Below are 22,042 nucleotides of genomic sequence, written 5' to 3'. Positions count from 1 at the left end.
CCTATCTTGTGATTTGATTGTTTTCTGCTAAAAGAATACTTTATAAAGAGGTTAAAGTAGCGAATTAGTTAAGTTATCAGAACATTCAATAAAATATTTTGCCAGTATTTGTTTCCATACTCTGCAGTGTGATTTCAAACCATATTGTGGTTAACTTTGCCTTTTCATCTTTTTAGTAGTAGTAAATAAAGTCAATTTACTCTGCCTGCCAGTCTGCCTCCCTGCCCCTCCCCCTCTCTCTCTCTCTCTCTCTCTCTCTCTCTCAATCATTCTCTTAGACTCAGCTATATTGCACCATGAGAAGAGCTGTGAGAGAGCACTCACAACATCCGTCTTCAGAAATAGCAAATGTTTGAGCAAGGGGCTGATAACTTCTTCACCCAGCAAAACTGACATGCTAGTGAAATCAACCAAAGATGACCCAGTATGGCATGAAATGGCAATAATATAATAATAAATTATTATATTTTATATAGATTATGTTCCTTCTATAATACTTCTTAACCCTAACACTCCTATTCTCTCTCCTATTCACCCTTTCACTCATAGAGATTCTTTTGTCTTGTAAGTGACAAGATAAACTCCATTAGCACTACTGGTGTCACAAAAAAGCATCCAGAACACTCTCTAAAGTGGGTGGCTTTTTGGTCTTGTCAGTTATAAGGTAATCTCACTAGTGCTTGTGCTACAAAAAACAATGCACCCAGTACACTTTGTAAAGTGTTTGTATTAGGAAGAACATCCAGCAACAGAAGCCTATCAAAATTAAGACATTGGTGTGATATACATAGCCCTCCAACACATTGGATCCTGCCAAACTATCCTGCTCATACCAGCATGGAAACTGTATGTAAAAAAAATATGATGATGGCAAAGCAGAGGAAGAGGAGGAGCAAAGTTTTCATCAATGAGTTATGAAAACTGGATCTTGAAGCTTATGTTTTATTGTGTAATTGTATAACATTAATGCAAATATTAGCATGAAACTGCTGTTGAACAGGTTTATTGTTTCTGGCCAGGATATTTTATTCTATATTATCTCAGTTCATTTGGTTGTTTGGACTATGTGTCAGAGCTTCTGGGAAAGTTACCTTTGATAGTCTGGTATTACCATCTAGAGGAGATGTGTTTCTCATCCACTTCATGTTACACTATTTTGAAAGGTAAAAATTAGTGGTTTTCGTTTGTGAAAAAAACAAAAAAAACAATAAAAATTTCGTGAAACTACTTAACAATTCGTCTCTGTCAGTTTCAGTTATGAGTTGTTGAATTAACTGAGTTACCTCCTCATTGAATAAATGCACAAGTGGCTGAGTGCTTTTATGGCAGCAATAAAAGTAAGGAAACAGGCAAACCTGAAATTCTTTGTCATTTAATTTAGTGTAGTTTACATAGTTTTCTTTACAACATAATCTGTAATGGACATGAGTGTAATACAGTTTAGGTAATGGACATGAGTGTAATAGAGTTTAGGTAATGGACATGAGTGTAATACAATTTTGGTAACGGACATGAGTGTAATACAGTTTAGGTAACGGACATGAATGTAATACAGTTTAGGTAATGGACATGAGTGTAATACAGTTTAGGTAATGGACATGAGTGTAATACAGTTTAGGTAATGGACATGAATGTAATACAGTTTAGGTAATGGACATGAATGTAATACAGTTTAGGTAATGGACATGAATGTAATACAGTTTAGGTAATGGACATGAATGTAATACAGTTTAGGTAACGGACATGAATGTAATACAGTTTAGGTAATGGACATGAATGTAATACAGTTTAGGTAATGGACATGAATGTAATACAGTTTAGGTAATGGACATGAGTGTAATACAGTTTAGGTAATGGACATGAATGTAATACAGTTTAGGTAATGGACATGAATGTAATACAGTTTAGGTAATGGACATGAATGTAATACAGTTTAGGTAATGGACATGAGTGTAATACAGTTTAGGTAATGGACATGAATGTAATACAGTTTAGGTAATGGACATGAATGTAATACAGTTTAGGTAATGGACATGAATGTAATACAATTTAGGTAATGGACATGAGTGTAATACAGTTTAGGTAATGGACATGAATGTAATACAGTTTAGGTAATGGACATAAATGTAATACAATTTAGGTAATGGACATGAGTGTAATACAGTTTAGGTAATGGACATGAATGTAATACAGTTTAGGTAATGGACATGAATGTAATACAGTTTAGGTAATGGACATGAATGTAATACAGTTTAGGTAATGGACATGAGTGTAATACAGTTTAGGTACTGGACATGAATGTAATACAGTTTAGGTAATGGACATGAATGTAATACAGTTTAGGTAATGGACATGAATGTAATACAATTTAGGTAATGGACATGAGTGTAATACAGTTTAGGTAATGGACATGAATGTAATACAGTTTAGGTAATGGACATGAATGTAATACAATTTAGGTAATGCACATGAGTGTAATACAGTTTAGGTAATGGACATGAATGTAATACAATTTAGGTAATGGACATGAATGTAATACAGTTTAGGTAATGGACATGAATGTAATACAGTTTAGGTAATGGACATGAGTGTAATACAGTTTAGGTAATGGACATGAATGTAATACAGTTTAGGTAATGGACATGAATGTAATACAGTTTAGGTAATGGACATGAATGTAATACAGTTTAGGTAATGGACATGAATGTAATACAGTTTAGGTAACGGACATGAATGTAATACAGTTTAGGTAATGGACATGAATGTAATACAGTTTAGTTAATGGACATGAATGTAATACAGTTTAGGTAATGGACATGAATGTAATACAGTTTAGGTAATGGACATGAATGTAATACAGTTTAGGTAATGGACATGAATGTAATACAGTTTAGGTAACGGACATGAGTGTAATACAGTTTAGGTAATGGACATGAATGTAATACAGTTTAGGTAATGGACATGAATGTAATACAGTTTAGGTAATGGACATGAATGTAATACAGTTTAGGTAATGGACATGAGTGTAATACAGTTTAGGTAACGGACATGAATGTAATACAGTTTAGGTAATGGACATGAATGTAATACAGTTTAGGTAATGGACATGAGTGTAATACAGTTTAGGTAATGAACATGAGTGTAATACAGTTTAGGTAATGGACATGAATGTAATACAGTTTAGGTAATGGACATGAATGTAATACAGTTTAGGTAATGGACATGAGTGTAATACAGTTTAGGTAATGGACATGAATGTAATACAGTTTAGGTAATGGACATGAATGTAATAGAGTTTAGGTAATGGACATGAGTGTAATACAATTTTGGTAACGGACATGAGTGTAATACAGTTTAGGTAATGGACATGAGTGTAATACAGTTTAGGTAATGGACATGAATGTAATACAGTTTAGGTAATGGACATGAATGTAATACAGTTTAGGTAATGGACATGAATGTAATACAGTTTAGGTAATGGACATGAGTGTAATACAGTTTAGGTAATGGACATGAATGTAATACAGTTTAGGTAATGGACATGAGTGTAATACAATTTTGGTAACGGACATGAGTGTAATACAGTTTAGGTAATGGACATGAATGTAATACAGTTTAGGTAATGGACATGAGTGTAATACAGTTTAGGTAACGGACATGAATGTAATACAGTTTAGGTAACGGACATTAAAGTAATACAGTTTAGGTAATGGACATGAGTGTAATACAGTTTAGGTAATGGACATGAATGTAATACAGTTTAGGTAATGGACATGAATGTAATACAGTTTAGGTAATGGACATGAGTGTAATACAGTTTAGGTAATGGACATGAGTGTAATACAGTTTAGGTAATGGACATGAGTGTAATACAGTTTAGGTAATGGACATGAATGTAATACAGTTTAGGTAATGGACATGAATGTAATACAGTTTAGGTAATGGACATGAGTGTAATACAGTTTAGGTAATGGACATGAATGTAATACAGTTTAGATAATGGACATGAATGTAATACAGTTTAGGTAATGGACATGAATGTAATACAGTTTAGGTAATGGACATGAATGTAATACAGTTTAGGTAATGGACATGAATGTAATACAGTTTAGGTAATGGACATGAATGTAATACAGTTTAGGTAATGGACATGAGTGTAATGCAGTTTAGGTAATGGACATGGATGTAATACAGTTTAGGTAATGGACATGAATGTAATACAGTTTAGGTAATGGACATGAGTGTAATACAGTTTAGGTAATGGACATGAGTGTAATACAGTTTAGGTAACGGACATGAGTGTAATACAGTTTAGGTATTGGACATGAATGTAATACAGTTTAGGTAATGGACATGAGTGTAATACAGTTTAGGTATTGGACATGAATGTAATACAGTTTAGGTAATGGACATGAATGTAATACAGTTTAGGTAATAGACATGAGTGTAATACAGTTTAGGTACGGACATGAGTGTAATACAGTTTAGGTATTGGACATGAATGTAATACAGTTTAGGTAATGAACATGAGTGTAATACAGTTTAGGTAATGACATGAGTGTAATACAGTTTAGGTAATGGACATGAATGTAATACAGTTTAGGTAATGGACATGAATGTAATACAGTTTAGGTAATGGACATGAATGTAATACAGTTTAGGTAATGGACATGAATGTAATACAGTTTAGGTAATGGACATGAGTGTATACAGTTTAGGTAACGGACATGAATGTAATACAGTTTAGGTAATGGACATGAGTGTAATACAGTTTAGGTAATGGACATGAATGTAATACAGTTTAGGTAATGGACATGAATGTAATACAGTTTAGGTATTGGACATGAATGTAATACAGTTTAGGTATTGGACATGAATGTAATACAGTTTAGGTAATGGACATGAGTGTAATACAGTTTAGGTAACGGACATGAATGTAATACAGTTTAGGTAATGGACATGAGTGTAATACAGTTTAGGTAATGGACATGAATGTAATACAGTTTAGGTAATGGACATGAATGTAATACAGTTTAGGTAATGGACATGAATGTAATACAGTTTAGGTAATGGACATGAGTGTAATACAGTTTAGGTAATGGACATGAATGTAATACAGTTTAGGTAATGGACATGAATGTAATACAGTTTAGGTAATGGACATGAATGTAATACAGTTTAGGTAATGGACATGAGTGTAATACAGTTTAGGTAATGGACATGAATGTAATACAGTTTAGGTAATGGACATGAGTGTAATACAATTTTGGAAACGGACATGAGTGTAATACAGTTTAGGTAATGGACATGAATGTAATACAGTTTAGGTAATGGACATGAGTGTAATACAGTTTAGGTAACGGACATGAATGTAATACAGTTTAGGTAACGGACATGAATGTAATACAGTTTAGGTAATGGACATGAGTGTAATACAGTTTAGGTAATGGACATGAATGTAATACAGTTTAGGTAATGGACATGAATGTAATACAGTTTAGGTAATGGACATGAGTGTAATACAGTTTAGGTAATGGACATGAGTGTAATACAGTTTAGGTAATGGACATGAGTGTAATACAGTTTAGGTAATGGACATGAATGTAATACAGTTTAGGTAATGGACATGAATGTAATAAAGTTTAGGTAATGGACATGAATGTAATACAGTTTAGGTAATGGACATGAATGTAATACAGTTTAGGTAATGGACATGAATGTAATACAGTTTAGGTAATGGACATGAGTGTAATGCAGTTTAGGTAATGGACATGAATGTAATACAGTTTAGGTAATGGACATGAATGTAATACAGTTTAGGTAATGGACATGAGTGTAATACAGTTTAGGTAATGGACATGAGTGTAATACAGTTTAGGTAATGGACATGAGTGTAATACAGTTTAGGTATTGGACATGAATGTAATACAGTTTAGGTAATGGACATGAGTGTAATACAGTTTAGGTATTGGACATGAATGTAATACAGTTTAGGTAATGGACATGAATGTAATACAGTTTAGGTAATAGACATGAGTGTAATACAGTTTAGGTAACGGACATGAGTGTAATACAGTTTAGGTATTGGACATGAATGTAATACAGTTTAGGTAATGAACATGAGTGTAATACAGTTTAGGTAATGAACATGAGTGTAATACAGTTTAGGTAATGGACATGAATGTAATACAGTTTAGGTAATGGACATGAATGTAATACAGTTTAGGTAATGGACATGAATGTAATACAGTTTAGGTAATGGACATGAATGTAATACAGTTTAGGTAATGGACATGAGTGTAATACAGTTTAGGTAACGGACATGAATGTAATACAGTTTAGGTAATGGACATGAGTGTAATACAGTTTAGGTAATGGACATGAATGTAATACAGTTTAGGTAATGGACATGAATGTAATACAGTTTAGGTATTGGACATGAATGTAATACAGTTTAGGTAATGGACATGAATGTAATACAGTTTAGGTAATGGACATGAGTGTAATACAGTTTAGGTAACGGACATGAATGTAATACAGTTTAGGTAATGGACATGAGTGTAATACAGTTTAGGTAATAGACATGAGTGTAATACAGTTTATGTTATGATAGAATGTATAATTGCCAGGTTATTTCTCATGAAGAGATGATGTTGTGACTAAAGTAAAGTGTCAGCATTTGTTCAGTGTCAAATGAGTTTTCTTTTTATTTTATTACTTATTGATTATCACTCAATTTACTGAAAGGACAATGCCCATGAATCTTTTTAGGGCCTCTGTTGAGGATGTCCTCCTCCTCCCTCCCACCAGTAGATGGGAGGAAGAAAAATATCATCAAAATGAAAATCCAACTGAAATGCTTGCAACAAATTGGATGATTGAACTAAAGGCATCCAAAGTTCAAGTGGTAGTTTTAAACTGGTTAGTAGTCAGAAGTTTATCACCAAAGTGAACCACACTGGGATTTCAGCTCAGAGCATGAAGAGCTGGACCAGATACTGCAAGACAGCCCATTCAACACAATAACAGTTCTACCAGTCAGATGTATTTAGAGGCAGATTTACTAGTACTAAAGTGTATTCAAATAGTGGCAGCTATATCAGTGATTATTTTGAAACAAAGAGTTAAAATATGAAACTAACTTACGCATGCTATCTATAAGAAAGATAATGCATAGATTTACACACTTGAGATCTATATAATTCACAAGTGATTTCTTGCCCTTGGAGAAAAGAAATCATTAGCTTTGACAGTGAAGTTTTCGGCTGTAACTAGGATGAGAATGAATCTTGTCAAAGTTACCTGCCTGTAGACTGAAACTTCTCTTACCTTCACCAACATGTTTGGCATTATAATTAAAGGTATCAATTGAAAATATGTAAGCTGTCAAAATATTCACGATTTTGAGTTAGAAAGACATTTAGAAAACAGAATAGACAGTGACTTTAGAGAACAAACAAAAAAAAAAGAAAAGAAAACGATATTCAAAGCAGCAGAGATAACAAGGCATCATGTTATGATGTGAATACATCACAAAAATATAAAACAAGTGCTTCAACAAATTACAAAAGGATAGATGAATGAAGGTTCAACATTGCCTGTAGGAAAACTAATTTTAACAGCTATAAATTAAGGGACTCTTCCAATTATTGTCTTGTCTTGTATCACAGATTTTATCCATGCATTGTCATGCTCACAACTATCTCTGGAAGTAATATCTATCTTAACAAAAATGCCATTCATTTTTGATTTCTTCTTTCAGAGTATTTTTCTCATCACTAAAATTTATTGGTGTGTGACAATGAAATTCTCTAGTTTATGTGATAAATTATGAAATTCTTCATAAACAAAACAAAATAGCTACTCCTTTTCAATAGCAGTAACTTAATGTAAAGAAAAGAGTTATTTCCCTTGTCTAGTTCGTTCCGTAGAATTGATAAGAAATGTATGATTATGTGCAGCTTCTTGCATGAACAGATTGTTGATGCACAAATCATATCAGTGTTAGTATGTCCCTAATATGCAAGCATACTCACAGAAAAAATAACTATATCAGTATACTAATGACACTATGCACTACATTTACAATATTTAGTATTTGCAATATTCATAGCAAGTTTTGCATTTTGCTATAATCTTTGTATCCTCTCATCTCCCTAAGGGACTTAAAACCTGTGCAGGTTACTCACTTCACTTTGGTTTTCTTACAAATTTGATCTTGTTTTCCCATGTCACAATGGTGTGTGTTTTAGCTGCTAGTAATGTACCTACATCACAACACAAAAGGAATGTTTGCACTATTTAATAGCTTCAGTACCTTCTATAATAGAAACAATATTACATTTCAAAGATATTTAAAAATTCTTCCTCACAAATCTTGAATAAATGGCTGTTTTGTTGTCCAAGCTCCATGAGCATCCTTTGTACTGTTATTTTGAAACTATTTGGTATAGAATTTCTAAAGAGAATTGCTGTATAGCAAACTATTTCTCTTAAAAAGAAGTAGGGTAAATCTGAAGGTGTCTAGATGTCAATAATTCAAAGTTAAAGAGATTAATAAATGTTTGTACCAAGAAACACTGGCTAGCATCTCATTTATAGATTTCAGCTGTGCTTTAGCATGTAACAACTATCTCTCCCATGTTTGCAGTGGCAGGTTTAATCCCTAAAAAAAGCTATGGACAAAGTTAAAATCTAGCACAACATTAACAACCTATTTATGGAGGAAAATGTATTTTGAATGAGATATACTTTTGTGAAGGAGACTAGGCATAGAAAAATTCCAAAGCAGTGGGCCGTAACATAGATGCAGGAATTTTTCAATTGGAATGAATATTGAACCTTTACCAACATAGTGTAGATATATACACTATATACCTCGAGTTTCTTGAGGACGTTACCCAAATCACTGATCGCGGATCCTGGGTGGATGTTGTTTACCTGGACTTTGCTAAGGCTTTTAACTCTGTGCCACACAAAAGACTTATGGTGAAGCTTTCTGCGTTGGGTGTAAGAGACGAACTCTATAACTGGTTGAAGTCCTTTATTTTCAGCCGAAAAGAGGTTGTCACAGTTCTAGGACAGCACTCTTCGCCCTATGAGATGACATCTGGTGTACCACAGGGATCTGTTCTTGGCCCCCTTTTATTTGTTGCATATGTTAATGACATAGATGCCAACTTAAAGAATGCCACAGAGCTGAAATATGCAGATGACATCAAGCTGTACCTCGAAATAAAGAGGTCAAATCCTGTACACTATAGATCTCTATTGCAAGCAGACCTGGACACAATGCAGCAGTGGATCATGGACTGGCAACTCAAGCTGGCTGTGGTCAAATGTACCACCATGCATTTTGGGAGGAGAAACCCAGCGTCCACCTACTCCCTCCACAACACTAGTCTCAAAAAGTCTTCATGTGAACGTGACCTGGGTGTTATTGTCGACAGTGATTTGCGTTGGACAAAACTCATCGCTAAAATTGTCAAGAAGGCTGAGGGTGTCTTGGCATCACTCACCAAATCCTTTGTGAGCTGCTCTCCGGCTATCTATCTGCAGCTTTATATAGCTATGGTAAGACCTCACCTGGAATTTGCATCACCGGTCTGGAACCCCTATCTTGCCCAGGATATCAATCGTCTGGAAGCTGTTCAGCGACGTGCAACCAAAAGAATACCCTCCATCAGGCATTTGCCATATCCTGAACGCCTTACTTCCCTGGGCATGGACACATTGAAACTCCGACGTCTGGCAGTTGACTTGGCAGACACCCATAAAATTATCAACCATCGTACAAACAATAACTCTGAGCACCTTTTCAAACTCCACCCATCTAACACCCATGGACATATTTACAAAGTAAGAAAACAGCACAGCTCCCATGACTTCAGGAAACATTTTTTCACGCTGAGAGTTGCTGAAGCATGGAACAAACTGCCGGCATCAGTTGTTAGTTGTCGGAGCACTGCATCCTTCAAAACTTCCATGCTTCCTGAGATTCGCCAACACTACACTTGATTTTCTCCCCTCCATACACACACAAGCATGTATCTGACTCGTACATTGTTCGCTTTCCAGACATTTCTACATTACTGCATGTACTTTATATGCACTTTCTGACAAGTTGTGGTGCACCTGAGCACTGTATACAATTAATTTCATTATTATTTTATATAATCTTCAGCATATGATATGCATTCTCCAACACAGTTACTATACACTCTAATCAGGGACAGGAATGAGGTAGGATATGCAGTGGTACAGTATTCACCTACTTTTCAACTTGGGTGAAGAGCTTACAGTATTTAACCTTCCCTTCTAAACCAAGCTTCACAGATCTTAACCTTAATTCGTAAGACCCAGTTCCAGTCCAAGAAGCATTTTGCATTCTCCAACACAATATACATATACTCCAACACAGTGTATATATTCTATAACACATTGTGTATTTTCTTTAACACACTGTATATATTCTCTAACACATTTTGTGTATTGTCTAACATAGCTAACTGCTTACATGATGCAAAATTTTGACTAACCTGGCAGATAACTTGTTGGGAAGAAACCAGGAAAACAATCATTACTAAAGAACGTTTTGTCCTGTGTATGATCTTTGCAGGATTTAGGTTTATAAATGATTGCTTCTGGTTATCAAAGGTTAGTAATTTCCACCACAGCTTGCATGCTGTTCTAACCTGTATAGTAGAAGGTTAATCAAGTGGAGGATTTGGGAATTTTCTGGTGTATGATATCTAGAGGAATATATTTACTTTATATTGTCACTTGTTTGAAGTCCCACATGGATAAAAAGCAGTGATATTAATAGATTTTAGGAATCAAAGGTACACAAAGGCCCATGTGGCTGAAAGTGGGAAGGAGTAGAGATTAGACACAATAAAACTCCCATTTTTCCCATGAGCTAAAAGAGAGGGTGAATACCGTCTACTTATGACTCTTACTCCATTTCCATCACAGGTTAAAGGATAGTTGAAAATTAAAATACAATTTGGTCATTTAATCACTTTATATTACTGGAAGGTAAATAGTGCTGTAGACATGTGGTATTTTAGTGTAAGCTAAAGTAAAGGGCTGGGCAGTGGTTGGAGACTCCTGGAAGCATAAAGATTATAATGCATGTTTAGAGGTTGTCCTTGTGTGTTTAGAATGGCATTTTCTGCATTAGTTATGATTGGTGAAATTATTTAGAACAATGAATATATTCTATGAATCAACAAAAGGAGATTCTATATTATCATTTGACCTGCCCTCTATTGCGACCAAATATCTTTCATCAATCTTCTTTACATTTTTAAATGAATTTTTGAGGATGATAGAAACATTACAACATCTGACTCATCAAAACTCATTCTGTTGTATGGGAGTTTTGTTGCTTACATTGGTGGGTGGCCTGGGACAGCTCTGGTGTCATGGTAGAAGGGGAAAAAACACCAACAGAACCACTTCACTGCCTGATGAGACATCAACTGATACATTTGGAGATGGAGTAGAGTAACACCCTCTGTACACAAGGGTTTATTCTACATATCTAAAGTGTAAGTAGAAAAGATTGCAAATAACCTATGAGAAATCAACCACATTTATTATTGATTGTGGGAGAAAGATTTTAAGTGTAGATTCGGCCTTTTGGGAAGAGCTTTGGGGAGAATGTTGAAAATAGGAAAATTTCTATCACAGGCAAGATGGAGGTTATGAATTCAAAGTTTGAGTGAAAGTAATGTAGAGGAGAAATTGTCCAATAGTTTTATAGTTTTATTTGTTTTCTGACATTTTCATAAAGTCTGGAAATGTGTGTATTATGAGGAAGGGAGTGACTCAGCTGTTATAACCTGTCTCAGGAATCAATAGCCTTGTTTTCAATTAAGACAGCTTACATTGTTACAAAATGGCCTTTTTCTAAGATTCATTTCTTTGTCTTATTCTTAATTTTCTTATTCTTAATTCCATGCTTTCAGTCTATTCAAAATGAATATGCCTATCATCTAATTATCTGCCTAATTTTTTAACTTAATTTTATCTGATATTAGTACCATCTGTTGCAACCAGTCACTTCGCAACTAGGAGTCAGCAGTCTTGAAAGAGTCTCATAATCCAGTTTTCAATGAAGACATTTTTACATAATGGTCTCTTTTTAACAGGTTCATTTCCTTGTCTTGACTTGTTCTTTTTATTAGAATTTTTAAAAATTAATTCCTTACTTTCAGGCTAATCCCCAAAGATTTGGCTATCATCTAAAAGTTTGCTTTATTCTTTTCTTTCAGTTTTATTAATAGACATGCCATCATATTGTAAAGTAGTGCTTGAAAGGGTACTCGCTCATAGAAACCATACCAAAAATGGAATCTATGCATGAGACATAAGTTCTGCAAGATGCTTCACATGCTACCTGTCTACAAGAGCAGTAGTAATTTTAATAATGGAAGGCATTATCATCTCCTTCCATCATTCTTCTTGTTCTTTATGTAGTTCAGGTGAAGAGAAAAGACTTCAAGTACAACTGCTATTTACAACTGGTTTATTCACAGGAAAGGTGAAGTGTGCTGCTCTCAGCTACCATCTTAAGCTCCAATAGTGTGGACACATTGCCTCTGGAGATAGACAGGTAGAAAACCTCAGCCAGTGCTGCTGTGGATGATGGCGCCAAAAGAGGCAGGTCTGAATTGGTTTCCCGTTTATATAGTTTCCATTGTGAGCCTCGTTGTGATCTCACGCATGGCAAATGGATGCAGGTGAGGTCTTGCTCCAGTCTTGAAGATGGCCAGGGCTGCCGCAAGATCTCATCCAATATGGCGCTGGCTGATTGTGCCGCTACATAATAAAAAGTTGATACAGAGTAAAGGAAACGCCTTAGTTCTAACATGGGATAATTTTTCTACTGTTTCTAATATGATAAAATGCCCTGAGTGCACTCTGTAAAGTGATAAGTAATACAAAGGGAATTCACCTGTATAAAAACAATGCCAAAACTAGAATAATTGAGGGAAACATAGACTCAGTAAGTTGCGTATGTTACTCATCTAGACGAGCAGTTACTCTGAGTAAGATCTGATTCACAGCAGATAAAACTTTTCAGTTCTACCACCCCACTCAATGTGACAACTTCTATAATGTCAGTGGCATGATAAAAATTCCTCTAAGACATACGTGACACCAAAGTTATCCATTTTTTTCTGTTATGTATGTGTTCAAAATGATTTGGACTGATGATGTGTCTAACCAAGTTAGAATGGAAAAGAAATTAGACATGAATGATGATGACAATGACGACAATGATGACAGTGGTGATGATAATGTAGTAGTAGTAGTAGTAGTAGTAGTAGTAGTAGTAGTAGTAGTAATAATAATATTAATAAAAAAATAAAAGTTTTCAGAGATGTATGAATTACAGAACAGAAAAGTAAAATAAAACAAATGTCAATTATGTATCTAGAGAGATGGTTGTTTTGTTTTTAATTTCCTTTATATATATTCAGGTTTTCATTTAATGTACTCTTTAATTCTTTTACTGTTCTCTTAATGCAGTCAGTCAACTGTGGCTTATCAACACACTGCTAATTATATCATTTTATTACATTAATTTTATCAAATTTTATTTTCAAATCACCAAGTTTACCAGAGTCGTATCTCTTTGGCTTTCACAAGCCACTCATCTACCTCTAGCTTCCTCAGAGCCCTTTGTAGATTTACTTCGTTTTTATGAACTTAAATACAATATATTACACACACTCACACTCACACTCACACACACAGATATAATAGACATCTGCTTGATGAGTGTCAACTGCATTTCACTCTCAAAAATTGATCAATCTGAGGCTATGGAATAAGGCATTTTGCCAAAATGGCATGCCATGAAATTGAACCTAAAACTACAAATGACTGCAAAATGAACTGAGTCACAGATCCATGCCTGCACACATATTCCGTTACTGAACTTTATTCTGTTATAACTTAACCAAGAGCCAATCTCTTCTTGTTGAGAAATGTGTCTGTCAAAATATACTATTAGATTATCCTTGTCGTTGTTGAACTGCAGCCATACTGGGACACCTCTTCAAGGGCTTTTAGCTGATGATGATATCAACCCAACCTCACCTCACTCTTGTTTCCATTTCAATCTGATTAACACAATAGTGTTGATCTGTATTTATTGAACAGAGATGTTATGAGACTTAAACGGAACAGAACATAAAAGAGACACTGGCATTTAAACTGTTTGAACACATACGAACACATACCTATATCTCTAACTACCCACCTACATATTTATCCATTCATCCATCTGAGTAAGGGGGCTGGGGGTGGAGGTGGAGAGGAGTGTACAAAACACACAACAGGCTTCTTCACAGTTTCCATCTACCTGATTCTACTTACAAAATATTGGTTAACACAAGACCAAAGTAGAAAATACCTACCCAAGGTGCTGCACAGTAAAGTTGAACTTGACACCATGTGTAAATGCAAACTTCTAAACCACACAACTCTATCTGTGTCCCTGTATATATATATATATAATATATATATATATATATATATATATATATATATATGTACATATATATTTCAAAGTCTTACCTTATTTATATTTCAATAAAATGTTGCACTTCATGATAAGAGATCTTCCACTTGGCTGGTTGACCTGCTAGAAATGGCAGCCAAAGCTCCCTTAAAATGAAACAAAAAGAACACATTAGTTAATGTAGTTTTACATAATTCTTGAAAAAAATTTTAAAAAAGATAAATATCTGAATGTTTATGACTGGACTGCATTTGATCATATGTCTACTTGACCAGAGTTGACCTGACATTGAATAACAAAACAACAGCAACTTCACAATACTAATGTATGTTCTATTATTCATTCTAGCTTAACATAAAAATAAAATTTTTGTAGTTTGGCTTTGATTAAATTTACTATGAAAGATAGTACAATAATCTCTGTTTGTCAGAGCTAGAATGTTGTAAATCACTATATCACCTTCACCCATTTCCTTCTTCCTCAGTTATCTCTGTTATCAAAGGTATTCCAGTCATGATCATCCTGCCATTTTTAGTGGAATGTAATAGAGAACTTCATTATCCAATATGTTGCTTTCTTATTTAAGATGCAAAGTTGTAATTTTAGAGGTATTTGGCTGCTATTTTCAGCTGGCTCATGACTAATGTGGTCTTTGGTTATTTGAGATGCAAGGCTGTTTGCAATAGGCTGAATGATAAAAAGGCTCTTTGTTAGTTTGAACTAAGTTGAAGTGGTCTAAAATATAAATGCCCCTGATCACTATCTGTCAATTTTACTGATCTTTGTGATAATAAAAGTTATGATAATAACTGTCAAATGCAATGCTAATTTATTCATATTGTTTTGAATTAATCATGCATTATCATTTTGTGCTGAGGTTTCAAGGGCGTGCTTGTTTGTTTTTAGAATGACATTGTATGGCATGTGTGAGAGGCTGAATATGGTCAGTCTGTACATAAAACAGGTATAACATTTGGGTTGGATATGGCCAGTTTAAATTCTAGAGGGTTAAATATGCTAACACTAACTTAACTATTGTTTTTCATGAAGATGATGTCTAAGTAACTCAGTGATATTTTTTTAATAAAATAATAAAAGTTATGTAGAACAACTATTGAAAATCAGAAATAGAAAGGTATCTAATCTTTAATTCTCAATCATAATTACCATTTCTACACAGTTTTTATAGAAATATTTCGCTTGTTAATTATCAAATTTACTCTTATCTATAAATTAAACTTTCCATAAAGCTTTCTAAATATACAACATATAGAGCTATGATTTATGTTTAGATCATACATGACTATGATTAAGGATGTTCCAGACGTGGCCATCCTATCAGGGCCTGCAATATCCAATGTATCCTTATTTATTTAAGACAGTAGGGCATGATGTGAGATAGATTTAACTGCTACTTTTAGCAGATTAAGCACCACCAATTATGTAGAGACTACTAACCTCAATGACTGGACTTTAGCAGGCTACATCTACAGGTGTTTTCTTCTCTTAATAGTATAGTAAGATATTTTCTCTTTGCTATTTCTTACTTTAACTTTTGATATATATTTTACTATAATTATCTCTGCTGCTTGTATTTATTTACTTGCTACAGCCAAGATTCCCACCTCTTACCACATAATTTCACTACCTATCATTTCAACAGTGTCTACATATTTCAATGTAATTCCTTATACATAGCTTCTTTGTATGCTACTAACCTGTACAGTAAATTATTTTCTTCTATTTCTTATTGTTGAAGCTTAATCTCTGTTCACTATTGTTGGCATTATATCAAAACTAAGAAAATAAGTAATCCATATTGTTTATCATTTTTGATATACAATATTTTTTTTAATGTCATTTGTTTTAAAATTCTATTTTTAGGTAGAACAAAATCGCATTCAAATATTACTAGCAAAAGCTGACAGCAAGTCATGGTACCCAGCATTGAATACTGGTTTAGAAACATTTCAAGGAGTTGAAGAGGAAACAAACATGGAGACTTAGAACACGATGGTCATTTCTGATTCATAAGAGTACAACTAATGCTGGCATTTCAGATTTATGAAAGTCCAACACATGCCAACACGGAAAACAAACATTAAATATATAATAATTTACAATATATAACGATTTATATATATATATATATACATATATCATTATAATTATTATGGTTATTCATTTAGTTAATCAATTTAGCAGTATGTTATAGCGAAATTAAGAAATCCAATTGTTAAATTCTGTTTACTTTTGCTCTAAATCTTGAAAATTCCATCTCTTCATTTGTTTTGTTTTGTTTTGTTACCTGTTCTCTTATCCAAATGTTCCATTGTTTCCTTGACTGTAACCCTGATTCTCAAAAATGTCACCACTCTCTCTCTCTCTCTCTCTCAGTTTTGTTACCCACTTGCTTTCCTATGTTGATTGTTAATTAGTGGTTCACATCAGCAGTCATAATGTTTTACCATTCATGGCACACCCTGTCAACCCACTCCCACCACCTATACCAGAAGTTTTTCTTCTCTAACCTCTACAAGATGTCTTTCTCCTGAGCACATCCAATGGTTACCTATATGCAACGCTTTCCCCCCTCTTCCCCTCCAACCCTATCTAGTGTCTACCTCCTGTTAAAACAATTATAATGATGAAGTGTATGCAGGTTGAAGCCTGTTTTTATGTTTACAATGTCTACCAAATGCACATGAAAGCTTTCTTTTCAGATGCACAATGCTGCTGTCCCCCATCCCAGGGTCTTGTTAGCCCACACCTTTCACACCCTCAGAGTTGGCACATTGAAAAGTATGTCTAGTGAGATTGTTGAGATGCTTGAACGGAGGCGTGTAGACTTGTGTCACATCCAGGAGGTAAGGTGGAGAGGAAGTTCTGCTAGGTTCCTCACAGGCAAAGAACATAGGTATAATATTTTCTGGGTAAGGAACAGTGATGGGGTTGGGGGACATGGGAATACACTTTGCTGAGAAATGGGTTGATAAGGTAATTGAGGTAGTCAGAGTCTGTGATAGAATACTTAAGCTTAGACTAGTGCTGCAATATGGAATAGCAACCATTAGCTCAGCCAGGACTACCTGATGAACAGAAAGACTGATTTTATGACACAATGTTACAAACTACCTCATCAATGAATGACAGGGAACTTCTCTTTGTGGCTGGCATGCTAGACAACATTCAGGGAGCTTCCATGGTGTGCATGGTGGCCACAGATTTGGTTCCCATAATGAAGAAGGAACCAGGCTAGTGGAATTCTGTGATGCAAATGATTATGTAATAACAGGAAACTCGCCAGTCATCTGTTCACCTACCAGTCTAGTGGGTACACCAGTCAAATTGACTATAGTTTCACTGGGAAACGAGAACGATGGTTACTTACAAATGCCAAAACTTTCCCTGGTGAAGAATGCATCCACAACATAGTTTAGTAGTTAGTGACTTCAGGATCAGGGCTAAATGGCTGCCCAGAAGACGACCAGTGTGAAAAAGAAGGGTCTGGCAGCTTAAGAATCCTCTGAATGAACAAAGATCTAGAGATGCATTACTTGAAGCTTTTGATGAAAGAAAGGAGGATATAGGATCACATAATGTGGAGGACAACTGGAGGTTCCTATGGGACAACCTGTTGAAGACTACTGATCAGATCTGTGGCTGGTGCAAAGTCTCCTCTCGACCTAAGGTAACATGGTGGTGGAGCAGTGTAGTTGACAAGGCCATTAGGGAAAAGAAACAGGCATGGAAGGATTGGAAGTGTGGTGGTAGCAGGGAACTGTATCAGATAGCCAAAATGGAAGCTAAGAGATAGGTTTACTTAGCCAGAAGAGAAATAGATAAGAAAAAATTTGCCAATGTTCTGCATCATGAGGACCAGAGACTTGTGTTTTGAATTGCAAGACTGTGTGAGAGAAAATCACAATGTCATAGGAGAGAAATGTGTCCGCATAGATGATGGCTCACTTGCCTTTAATGATGCTGCAAAGAAAGAAACTTGGAGATGACACTATGAAAGGTTGCTAAAGAAAGAGAAGGAATGGGAGAAAGAGAGTCTACCAAATATCAACCCAACAGAGGGACCAGCTATCCAAATTGACAGTACCTTGGTAGATAAAGAAATTAAGGATATGAAGACAGGGAAAGTCCCTGACCCATCAGGAATTACTGCTGAGATGCTTAAAATATCTGGAGGTGTAGGCTATAGTCTAGTCATCTGTATAGTTAACCAGGTGATACACAAAGGAGTTATACCCAATGACTGGTGCAGCAGCACCATAGTTAACTCCTGCAAAGGTAAAGGTGACACCTTAGATAGAAATAATTACAGAAGTATCAAATTGTTGAATCAGGTGATGAAAGTCATGGAGCAGGTCATAGCCCAACTAATTAGGGAGAGAGTCAGCCTAGACAAGATGCAGTTCGGATTTGTGCCAGGGAAAAGCACCACTGATGCTATATTTCTGGTAAGACAGCTGCAGGAAAAATACCTAGCCAAACATAAACCTCTATACCTGGCTCTCATTGACATGTATAAAGACTTTAATAGGGACCCCTGATCCCTTATCTGGTGGTCAATGCAGAAACTAGGGATAGATGAGTGGTTGGTGAGAGCTCTACAAGCCATGTATAGGATGCTGTCAGTAAGGTGAGGGTTGGCAGTGAGTATAGTGAAGAATTCAGGGTAGAAGTAGGGGTTCACCAAGGATCAGTCCTCAACTCCCTTTTGTTCATCATTGTCCTCCAGGAAATAACAGATAGATTCAAGATAGGCTGCCCCTGAGAGCTCCTCTATGCTGATGACCTTGCTCTAATAGCTGAGTTACTATCAGAACTAGAGAAGAAGTTTCAGGTATGAAAGCAATGTCTAGAATCAAAGGGCCTTAGTGTTAACCTAGCAAAAGCCAAAGTCTTAGTGAGTAGGAAGGAGAACAAGTCACAAATCACTTTAGGTAGATGGGCCTCCTCGATCTGCAGAAAAGGCATAGGTAGAAACTCCATAAGATGTACTTGGTGTAAGCTGTGGACACATAAAAGGTGCAGCAATATCAAAGGAAGGCTAACTGGGAAGATAGTTTTTGTGAGCAGAAGATGCACAGGTGCAATAAACACCAAAATTGTACAGAAAACATTCTATCACATGCCATGGCAAGCTAGAGGTAGTAGATAGCTTCTGTTATCTAGGTGACAAAATCATTTGTGGGGTAGATGCTCTGGGACCATAGCTGCTAGAATAAGAATAGGCTGGGCAAAGTTCAGAGAGCTCCTACCTCTGCTGGTAACAAAGGACCTCTCACTCAAAGTGAAAAGTAGACTGTATGATGCCTGTGTGTGAACATCCATGCTACATGGCTGTGAAACATGGGCTATAACTGCTGAGGACATGCGTAGACTCGAAAGAAATGAAGCTAGTATGCTCCACTGGATGTGTAATGTCAGTATGCATACACAACAGAGTGTAAGTGCCCTGAGAGAAAAGTTGGACATAAGAAGCATCAGATGTGGTGTGTAAGACAGATGACTGCGTTGGTATGATCATGTGATGCATATGGATGAGGACAGCTGTGTGAAGAAGTGTCACACCCTAACAGTGGAGAGAACCTGTGGAAGAAGTACATCCAGAAAGACATGGGATGAGCTGGTGAAGCACAACCTTTGAACATTGGGCCTCACAGAGGCAATAACAAGCAACCAAGGCCTTTGGAGATATGCTGTGCTTGAGAAGACTTGGCAAGCCAAGTGAGATTGTAGTCATGGCCAATGCCAGTGTTGCATAACTGGCCCATTTAAAAGCACCCTCTAATTGTCAGGTGATATGCCATGCTTATGAAAATCTGTTGAACTGAGTGAAATCGATGTCAGTGCTGGTGTCATGTAAAAAGCGACATTTAGGCATGGCCAATGTCAGTGCCGTCTGACTGGCACCTGTACCAGTGCCACATAAAATGCACCCACCACACTCCCAAAGTGGTTGGTGTTAGGAAGGGCATCCAGCTAGGAACCTTGCCAAATCAGACTGGGGCCCGGTGCAGCCTCCCAGTTTTCCAGTTCTCAGTCAAGCCATCCAGCTCATGCGAGCATGGAAAGCAAGACAGTGATGATGATATAGCATCAAACCTGCAAACGAAATCTATCAGAGCTATTGTTTATCAAGCGTCATATATTTGGTCTTCTTTCTTTTTAGATACATCCAGACATGTAAAAGTAGTCTTAGAATTTCTGTGTGTTTTCCCACTTAAGTATATTGCAGAATATATTAACTTTATACATTAGCTCAAGGTCCAAAATTTGTATTGGAAAGGTCAGTTGAAATAATTCTAGTACATAACTGCTACTTCTTCTATTGATGTAGAAGGTGTGAAAAGCAAAATTAATTCTAGGAGAATTTTATGCCTGAATGTAAAGGGCTGGCATTTGGTCTGATGAAGCACTAGCATACTTGCTATTTTAGTACCACTGTCACAATAATCTAATTGTGTGTGTGTGTGTGTGTACATATTCCTCCAATTAGGTTCATTTGGCAGGGCCTCAAGTCATGCCTAATCTAACAGACTCCCCTGGTATTTATGATTGTCAATGATATAATGTTTGTATAGTATTACTGTATAATGTAGTAGGCTACAACACTAAATATTGAATAGTTTTGTCCCTCAGAATTCAAAGATCATATTTTGCCTGAGTTAAAATGGATACATTTTCTGAATTAATGAATGAAATAAATATTAGGTATACATTGAGGTGATTCAATCAACTTAATCCTTCTGAGGATTTGTGGAATTTTGCCAATGTAAGAAAACATTCTTATATACTATATATAAACTCTAAATGATAGATGAAGACTGAGAATGAATACTATAAATTGTTTCAAGTTCCAGTAGGAATCTGGCAAGCTGGATTTGATGCAAATTCTTGGCAAGCTTACTCAATGAAAAGTTTTCATGTTTTGGATTATTTTCAAGTTGAAAACTGTATGACTATGTGGATATTCACCCCTTCACGGAGTAAAGAAATGAAAAGATATGCTTTTAGATATTTTACAAATTTTGTTTTTGCTACTCATGCTAAACTGCAGGGAATTCACCACCACTACCACCACCAAAAAATTAAAAAAAAGGTAACTTTACAAAAACATAGTATAAACTTAGAAAACTGAAAATAAACTTAATAGGTGAGTATATATACTTGTCAAATGGAAAATAATAACAATTTTAACAAGCAAAAACATTAATTTACCAGAAACAAACAAAAACATTAACAACAGCAACTTTTTCACTGATGTTGCCAGTCAAAGAAACAACTGGCTGTTACTGAACTAGAAAACAGTGTAGCAGTTGATTGTCACTAAAGACAGTGCCTCTTTATATGTAGGATTCGTGCAACAACAAAGAGGCAAGTATATCTGGTTTGTGAATGAGATTGAGAGTTTTCAAGGACCTTCAAAAGAACAATTGACTGATTTGTGGAAAGACAGAGTCTCTATTATCTAAAACAAAATATAATGGA

General features: G+C 35.5%; 1 protein-coding gene across 2 annotated transcripts in view; it reads left to right on the top strand.

The window, feature by feature from the left end:
• LOC115210957 overlaps positions 1–16,817 on the top strand; it is a 36,425-nt gene extending 19,608 nt beyond the window's left edge. The window contains exon 4 of one of the 2 annotated variants that reach the window (XM_029779762.2): positions 16,421–16,817. In XM_029779762.2, coding sequence (XP_029635622.1) covers positions 16,421–16,543 — 123 coding nt within the window. In that variant the 3' untranslated portion in view covers positions 16,544–16,817. Of the gene's footprint in view, positions 1–278; positions 1,244–16,420 lie in introns of those variants that run through there. The other variant, XM_036502100.1, reaches the window with a different exon arrangement.
• Positions 16,818–22,042: the final 5,225 nt, after the last annotated feature.

The sequence above is a fragment of the Octopus sinensis genome, linkage group LG4 (assembly GCF_006345805.1).
Source record: "Octopus sinensis linkage group LG4, ASM634580v1, whole genome shotgun sequence".
Lineage (NCBI taxonomy): Eukaryota > Metazoa > Mollusca > Cephalopoda > Octopoda > Octopodidae > Octopus > Octopus sinensis.
The sequence above is the reverse complement of the archived record's forward strand: the minus strand, read 5'-3'. Positions and strand labels throughout refer to the sequence as shown.